At 48.1% G+C, this 8,864-nt stretch overlaps 1 protein-coding gene across 2 annotated transcripts; it reads left to right on the forward strand.

Annotated features, from left to right (window-relative positions):
- The first annotated feature begins 1,568 nt into the window (after nt 1-1,568).
- On the forward strand, nt 1,569-8,206 carry otud3 (OTU deubiquitinase 3). 2 transcript variants are annotated; one of them, XM_084473991.1, is made up of 8 exons: nt 1,569-1,666; nt 2,990-3,228; nt 4,113-4,261; nt 4,932-5,044; nt 5,186-5,308; nt 5,754-5,892; nt 6,774-6,910; nt 7,374-8,205. In XM_084473991.1, exons 2-8 carry the CDS (start codon nt 3,020-3,022, stop codon nt 7,545-7,547), a joined length of 1,044 nt encoding a protein of 347 aa, XP_084330117.1. In that variant the 5' UTR covers nt 1,569-1,666; nt 2,990-3,019; the 3' UTR covers nt 7,548-8,205. The 2 variants fall into 2 exon arrangements, with proteins under 2 accessions (XP_084330117.1, XP_084330118.1); XM_084473992.1 differs by having other exon boundaries at nt 1,572-1,666; nt 2,993-3,228; nt 7,374-8,206.
- Nucleotides 8,207-8,864: the final 658 nt, after the last annotated feature.

Consider the following 8,864-nt stretch of genomic DNA (forward strand, 5'->3'; position numbering starts at 1 on the left):
ACTGATGCAGAGGTATCTTTCCGGTTACGTTATTCTACCGATTAGCTGCTCCGGATAACACGCACACACATACACACATGCACACACAAACACGCACACACATATAAGGCCTATATAGGGCTATAAAAAAAAAATAATCCCCCCACTGGTGTTCCCCGGGTAGGTGTAGGCCACGCCCCCACCCCCCCCTCCCCTCCCCCCCCTTCCCAAGTTCCTAGAGCCTCGGCGAATTTTTGCTCGTATTTATTCTCAAGAGTTTCCGTTCACGGTCCCCCGGAATCCATCGGAGAGTGCAGCGCAAAGCCTCTTCGGTGCTTCGAAAACGACCGCTCTCTCTCGGTCGGTCTCATACCACAATATGCGCCCCTCGTCAGATCATCCGCCAGCGCCGAGCCCTACAGCGCGTCCAATGGCCACGCAGCAGACCCACCCTTCAACCCCCGTTCGGTCCACACGAGCATCGGTAGGTGCTTACTGCTTCCACTCCCGAAACCAGACATCATAATCCCATCTTGTCTCACACGGCTATCCAGCGTCCACATCCCCTCCCACCACCACCACCACTCTACTCGGTGCTGCTGCGGGCTCCTGCAGCGTAGAGCCTATACGAACGACAAGAGCTCACGACCCCAATTCGTGCACTCGATGCCGTGTTTTGTAGTATAGCTTGTGCTCTTTTTTTTTTTTTTCTTGATGACCAATTTGAGAATTTGGGTTCGAGTTCAGTCGATCTTTTTAGTCGCTTCCTCGATCTGTGTTGCGTTCATCAGCCCTTTAGTACAACAACATGCTGCACTCTCTGATTCTGCGCCATTTGTCCGACCGGGGCCCAATTCAATTCATAAGTCCCGGGTAATTCCGTCGAATAGTTCACGTTCACGTCTGAACACTGGACGTAATTACCAAATGGTTCGCCGAATAAAGGTTATTGTGTGTGTGGATGACAGTGAACTCATGGTTTAAACTGGGATTGTGAAGGCAAACAGTTTCAGCACCTCGGAGAGCGGACTGATTAGCGACCAGCTGTCTCTCGGTGGCCCTAGCCTACAACACATGGCGTTTATTAAGCTTATTAACTTTTATTAACTACAACTGCAATGTTGAAAAAAACATAATTTTTTTATACAAAACAATTGTTGTATTACGTAGTCAACAAAATGTATTACATTTTGTTGACTACATTTTAATATTTCTATGTCACAGGTATGGCAGGACTTGGAGCACACCTGTTTAATATCGAACAAACCCTTTTTGGAATATTGAAATCTAAATCAAATAAAAACGTTGACCTATTGTATATTCTTTACAGTCTCTATGGCCTTACAACCCCAGCTGTGTGGATGAGAGTATATATATATGTTTTTTTATAAGAAGTCAATTTTTTTTTGGTATTTTCCTTGAAATGGTAGATATGAATCATACGTCTACTTCAAACACGACACGGCCTTGATCGAAGCTCTATCTAATTGCCTTAGTGTAATAGTTGTTGTGCGCCAGCAGGTGGCGCTGCTGCGGACAATCGGTTTGGCCTCGTCGCGTTTCCGTAGCACATGACGTCACCTACAGTATTGCGGAAGTGGATTTGTAAACAAAACGAAGTACAGCGATTTTATTTTGCCTACGCCGAAACAAAAAACGATGTCTTAGCGAATTCAAAATAGTACACGTAAGTAATGCGTTTGCGCTATGTCAAATATCCTCATCAATTAATTCCAGAAAATTGCATTTTTTTAAATTGCTAAAAAAATAAATTATGTACGTTTGATTTATACGAGGAGGCTAGCTGCCGACGTTAGCACGTTGCTACATGCCCGTAAAGTCTCTGGTTTAACTTCGACTTCTTCCACCGAGGGGGAATATATTCACCATTTCACAATATTAGACTCAGACTAACCCCAGCAGAAGGGCTCGAAGGTTCTGATGAAAGTCAAAGACGTGGAAGGAAATCTGAGGTGGCGCAGAGACAGCTCCACGTACACACACCTCAGGAAACACCGCTTCACTCGTAACTTTATCATTTAAAACATATCAAAACGAAACTTTGTATTAAATAGCTCAGACCTTATACTCAAATTGTGGTTTTCATCACGCGAAATGTAGTGTTTTCTTCTGTGGCGAATTGAACTCCCTCGTTAATATCGTCAGTGTGATCTATACTGCGTGGGACTGGTCGGTGTGTTGACGGCGGAGTTAGGGAACCGTATAATAATAATAATATAACTACTACACAAGACGCACTTTGATCCACGCAGCTCCAACAGACCCTAATTATTCAACTGTCCTCTGACGTCAAGTCGCCCGCAGCGGGGCTCGAACCGACGACCCCAGGACCGAAAGGTGAACCTTTTATAATGTTGTCTTCACCTGCCAGAGTGTACAAGTCTACCATAGGTTTGATGGCAGGTTTCTTTTAGACTGACAAAACCTGTTGCTAACTTTGTCATCCGGAAGAAGCACTGACTGATGTGTGACTGGTAGGTGTGTGTGTGTGTGTGGTGCACTTTGACCTCGCTCAACCTCTACGACCTCCCCCAGAATCAGAATCAGAATCAGAAAAACGTTATTATCTGACATGACGGAAAATGATCTTCAGCGTGGCTCAACACACATCAACAGACACAGACACAAAGACCACAGACAAACTGACACAAAGAAACAGCATTCCCGCAATAGCGGTAAAGTGACTGGTGCAATCAATCAATACTATAAAGTGCAATCAATAAATATTACAATAGTACAATGGTCATCAAAAAAAAAAAAGGGGGGGGGGAGTGGAGGAGAGGGGGGGGCAGTAGGGGGTTGTTATTGTTTGTTTAGTATTTATATTTATTTATTATTATTATTATTATTTATTAATACATAGTACAATGGTCATCTTCTAGTGTGACTTCTCGGTGGCGGTGGAGTCTGTCTGTGATGAGCGACCTCCGCTCGGTCCAAACACTCAGTAGTTGTAGTTCACGTGACGTAAGTCCGTTCTTCCACACAGTAGGCGGCGGCAACGAGCAGCACGGCCGCCATGTCGAGGAAGCAGGTGGTCAGACCGGCCCGCGGCAACAAGAAGAACGACGCCGAGCGCAAGAGAGACGGCCGGGCGGCGCGGCGCGCCATCGCCAAGGACCGCAAGAACCGCCCCCCGGACGCCGACGACGACGGGGAGGAGTTTGTCAGCTTCTCCAATCAGCTGCAGAGCCTGGGCCTCAAGCTGAGAGAGATACCTGGAGATGGGTGAGAGACTGGTACTGCAGTAGTAGTGGTAGTGGTAGTAGTAGTAGCGGTAGTGGTAGTAGTAGTGGTAGTAGTAGTAGTAGTAGTGGTAGTGGTGGTAGTGGTAGTAGTAGTGGTAGTAGTAGTAGTAGTAGTGGTAGTGGTGGTAGCGGTAGTGGTAGTAGTAGTGGTAGTAGTGGTAGTAGTAGTAGTAGTAGTAGTAGCGGTAGTAGTAGTGGTAGTAGTAGTGGTAGTAGTAGTACTAGTGTAGTAGTGGTAGTAGGGGTAGTAGTAGTAGTAGTAGTAGTAGTAGCGGTAGTAGTAGTAGTAGTAGTAGCGGTAGTGGTAGTAGTGGTAGGAGTAGTAGTAGTAGTAGTAGTGTAGTAGTAGCGGTAGTAGTAGTAGTAGTAGTGGGAGTAGTAGTAGTAGTAGTAGTAGTAGCGGTAGTAGTAGTAGTAGTACTAGTGTAGTAGTAGTAGTAGTAGCGGTAGTAGTACTAGTGTAGTAGCTCTAGATGCCTCCCCATAAGGTTCTTGCGACACCGTCTTAGTGATTTAACACAGAACAGTGTTTTTTTTTCGAAAGCGCTTGTTAGACGCATTGTCTTTTTTTTTACCGTTTTCTTCACTGCGCATAAAAAATGTGAAGTCTGTTAAACTTTGGGCGCCGGGTGCGGAGAGAAGGGGCGGATCCTCCACCGAAGAGAAGACGTGTGTACTCCTGAATTCATTTGTCCCCGCTGAACGGTCACATCGCTCCTCCATGGGCGGGTGGCAGGAGGAGGACCTGACCTCAGGAGTAGAAGAGGATCATGAATGTGAAGCGGCCCCGTGGGTTAAAGAAGCCTTTAGAGTTTGTAATGTGTGTGTATCCATGTGACTCCCCCGCCCCCCCCCCCCATGCAGGAACTGTCTGTTCCGGGCTCTGGGCGACCAGCTGGAGGGCCACTCCCGCGGCCACGTCAGCCTGCGTCTGGAGACGGTTCAGTACATGAAGTCCCACCGCAAGGACTTTGAGCCCTTCGTGGAGGACGACGTCCCCTTCGCCGATCACCGTACGAGTCCTCACACCTCACGCCTCCACTTGTTGAACTGTTTCGTGAACTAGGGATGGGTCAGAATATTCGATTATTAGATTATTAGATTATTCGTTCCCGAGGGTCAAAGCCGATTTTTAACATTTGGACCGTTAACATTTTTTTCAAATAAACAAGAATTAACGGACGGAACTAATGTTGGTTCTGTAGCACTATTAGTTTTTTTTATTATTATTAATCATGTACAGAAAAACAATATACACAATACACAAGCATAAATATTAATATACATGCATACAACACAAACACTGATCACTGTTAAAGTTAGTTTTTTTGCGTTTAAGATATTAAGTGATTTCTTGCCGATGATCCACGGCTGCCTTTGTGAATGTCGGCACACATCGAATAATCGATTATTCGTTCATAACCACCCACTGATTATTCGACCATGAAAAATTTGAGTTATTCACATCCCTATCGTGAACGTTGTAATCGGTTAATAAGTGCTCCATCTAGAATCCAAAACGTCCACTTTTTGTTGTTCTCTCTAGTCTCTCTCGGACGGGTTATTGTGAGATCCTACGGTCGTGTTCGGTTGACGTTGAGGTTTTTTCACTGTCACCCAAACACTGAGTTAGTTTGTGTGTGTGTGTGTGTCCCCCCCCCCCCCCCCCCCCCCCCCCTGCAGTGTCTAACCTCTCCCAGCCCGGGACGTTTGCGGGTAATGACGCCATCGTGGCCTTCGCCCGCAGCCAGGAGCTGAAGGTGGTCATCCACCAGCTCAACACGCCTCTGTGGGAGGTGGGTGGTGCTGCTGGTGACGGTGTCAGAGCGGGGTCACAGAACGCAGGTCAACGGCGGCGGCGGCGCGGTGACAGCGCGCGGCGCCGTGGACCTGGAGTGTAAAAAGCGTCCCCTTGGCGTTCTTCTTCTTCTCTGCAGATCAGGGGTGTGGAGAAGCAGGCGTGCAGAGAGATGCACATCGCCTATCGCTACGGCGACCATTATGACAGCGTCCGCCGCATCGGGGACAACTCGGAAAGCCCGGCCCAGCTACGCATAGAGGTACGCACGCACGGACACACGCACACACGCACACACACGCACACACACACACACACAGACACACACACTCTCAATAGATTTTGGGGTGTTTTGATCACACACAGCAGTGACTGATGAACAATATATCTAAATAAACATAAATCTATTCATATATAAACATACAATAATCGATATCCGTTGCCTTTACGTTGACCTTGCTACTCCTCATCGTGTATGTCGCTCTGTTTGGTGTTTTCTTCATCTAAACATTCAAACGATCCCTTTGCTTCCTTTACTTGCGACTATGACACCAAGCTCACCTGGGAGACGCTTTGACCTTTGACCTTTGACCAAAGTCTGACCCCCGTTGATCTGTGTCGGCCCCGCCCCCTGGAGCCCCCCCCCGCCGACGGCTCCAGGCTGTGACCTCACTGCGTTGTGTTCTTCCTGTCGGGGCGTGGCGTAGGGTCTGCACAGCGACGACGCCACCGGGCAGCAGCGGCAGTTTGGAGACGGTCAGATGACGGCGGGCTCAGAGAGCTCTCCCTCGCCGCACGACGACGACGACAACGTGATCCTGAGCACCTACCAGCACCCCGCCGTCGGTGAGCACCCCTACACACACCCCCACACACACGCTCCCCCAGCGCTCTGGAGAGGAGGGGAGGGGTAGGGGCAGAGCGGGTCGGCTGGTAACCACAAGGTCGCTGGTTCGATCCCCGGCTCCTCCTCCTAGCTGCTGAGTGTGGAGGTGTCCCTGAGCGAGACGCCCTCACCCTGACTGCTCCTGACCCGCTGGCTGTCGGTGTGTAGGTGTAACTTAAATATTATAGGGCCTTTTTATTCTAAACAATAGTTAGGTCATCTTTGTTGATGAGAAATACCGCAACAACCAGGCGACCATAACAACACATAAACAGAGGAGCAAGGAAACGGGAGACAACGCCCTGCGCTCACGTGACCTCACCCTGACCCCGTCCTCATTCAGGGCCAAATCCTGGATAGGCTCCCATCAACACAACAAGTATAATTACAGGACAATTGCCACACACACAACCCGCTTCACAAACAGTTTCATTCCCACAATACCCTGAACTCCAGTCGCTGAGGATTATGCGTGGCCCCTTAAGTATTATAACATGTGTCTGTCTGTATGTATTTATGTTATATGTTTTATGTTTTATGTTTAAATGTGATGTTGGAACCTGTACCAAGGAGCTGCACTGAGACCAAATTCCACCAGCCTGGCCGTGTGGTCATTAATAAATGATTATTAACTGCGATAGATCCCCCACTGCTCCTCGATGACCCGTGTCGGACTCCGCTGTCAGGAGGAGCAGCGGTGGAAGCAGCGCTACACTAAAATAGTCGACTGAAAAGACGGCGGCAAAAGTGACTGAGTGTGTTTGTCGTGTGTTTGTCGTGTGTGTGTGTGTGTGTGTGTGTGTGTGTGTGTGTGTGTGTCGGCCCGCGGGGGGGGGGGCAGATGACGAGGAGTACCTGGGCCAGCTGAGCGCCGCCACGCTCAACGCTGAGTGGCTGGCGGACCCCGAGCCCGGATCCACCTCGGCCTGCAGTGACCCCCCGCCGCCACCAGAGGGCAACAACGCGCAGAAGGCCAAGGTGTGTGTGGATGGGGGGCGAATTTAAATCGTCCGTGTTTCGCTCTGGGGTTTTGATCTCTGATGGTATTTAATATAGGGCTGGGCCATTAATCGAGTTTTGATGGCGATTTCGATTTCAGAGTGAAACGATCACCAAACGAATATGATCGAGTTGAAACAATTTAATTAAAAAAATTTAATAGAAATTGCAGAACAGCTGGATTCATATCTGGACTTTATTTTCTATTTGACCATTCTGTATATATTTTTTAAGGGGAAATTTCAAAGTTCTCATTTACAAAGTGTTTTTTTTGTTTGGAGAGAAATTCTGAATAAATGCATCATGTTTTCAAACCCAAAAATAATCGTTTGAATAATCGAGATTTCAATATTGACCAAAATAATCGTGATTATGATTTTTTTCCATAATCGAGCCGCCCTTATTTAATATTTAATATTTAACGTCGTCCTCCGTCCTCCAGGTTTCCAACAAGCTGAAGAAGGAGCAGCAGCGGCAGGAGAAGAAGAAGCGCCAGGAGGAGCGGCATCGGCAGAAGGTCCTCCAGAGCAGAGGAGCTCCAGAGAACCACAACCAGAACCAGAACCTCGTGGAGCCGGTGACCCTGGTCCCAGCGCTCAACACCCTCAGTATATAGACCCCCCCCCCCCCACGGGGGGGCTGCCCAGACGACAACGACAACAACAACAACAACAACGACAACGACGACTGGCAACCCTGAGACTCTGGCCCCCGCCGGTTGGAGACAACGTTTTGCACACGACGCTACGGTTGTTTGACGGCCGCTGATGCTGTCTGTGGATGAACCTCCGTAGCTACTGAAGTGTTCAGTCGCATTTCACGGCCACTTTGAGTTGTGGAGCAGTGCCTGCGTCCGACGTGTGTCTCCGCGTGCGTGTGTCTGCGCGCGCGTGTGTCTGCGCGCGCGTGTGTCTGTGTGTGTGCGTGTGTGTGTGTTCTTGGGGATGCTTGAAAGCGAAGTGCTGCGCTGCGGTGCGCTCGCTCGGCTGGGTTCTTTTCGTCGTGCCAAGCGGGTAAGTGAGCGGTTTGACCGTCTGCAGGTCTGGTTCCTGTAGCTGATGGTGGTGGACGTGGTAGCGAGCTTCGCCGGGTAACGTGGGGGTAGCCACGTCACCGCCCTGCTGATCAATCACCGTTTCCCAATTCTTGTTATTATTGGTTCTTATTATTATTCTCACTTCTAGCCAAAGACTAAAGTAAAGGTTTTCATGGGACAAAAATGGAATATGGCAATAAAGCATAATTACTGTTATAAATAACGTGGCTGACCGGCGTCCTGTCTGGTGACTTCTTAGAGATTGAGGTAGAGTCATCGCAGTAACTACAATGTCCTCTAACACGTGTTATTCAGTTGAACATTGAACATTAATTCCTATATATTTAGACGTCGCTCATTATGTGTGCCGTTTCCCTCCCCTTTGGAGGAAGAAAATGAAACCATTTTAACTTAAAAGGTAACATAATGTATATAAATCCATGTGAATACGTCTATACAAAGTAACCTGACGTAAAGAATGTTGAGGGTGATCGATGCAATGCTGTTGTCATGGTCAATAGTCACAATGACAACACTGGAAAAGGTCCAGACAGCGAGACACAGTCTAGACATCTACAGAGATCTGGAGTCACGTGTCCAGGGCTGTTGGTGAATAACCATCTGTGTACATTGACAACTAGAAGGGCTACCACGTGTCTGCTGTGCGCCCAGTCGTTCTTCATAACGTAATGTTCTCTGATGCTCCAAAACGAGCAGTTTCAGGGTACCTCAAGCCCCTGTTGGGACTCCCTAGGGCCCATAGTCGGTTCTGCAAAACCAGAAGTTGGAGCTCCAGAGTTTTCATAAAGACCAGGTCACCACAGTATTCCTCATGAGTTCAACAAAAAAATAAGTTTTTCTCTTTTCTGTAATTAAACAAAATACGATGATTCTTTC

This window comes from Micromesistius poutassou, assembly GCF_964030765.1.
Source record: "Micromesistius poutassou genome assembly, chromosome: 10".
In the NCBI taxonomy this organism is placed as follows: Eukaryota; Metazoa; Chordata; class Actinopteri; order Gadiformes; family Gadidae; genus Micromesistius; species Micromesistius poutassou.

Bases quoted from the DNA above. Each gene is read 5' to 3' on its own strand.
- otud3 (XM_084473991.1), top strand. From the start codon at position 3,020: ATGTCGAGGAAGCAGGTGGTCAGACCGGCCCGCGGCAACAAGAAGAAC. The intron at 3,229-4,112 runs GTGAGAGACTGG...CCCCCCATGCAG, and splicing joins AGAGAGATACCTGGAGATGG to GAACTGTCTGTTCCGGGCTC. The intron at 6,911-7,373 runs GTGTGTGTGGAT...TCCGTCCTCCAG, and splicing joins ACAACGCGCAGAAGGCCAAG to GTTTCCAACAAGCTGAAGAA.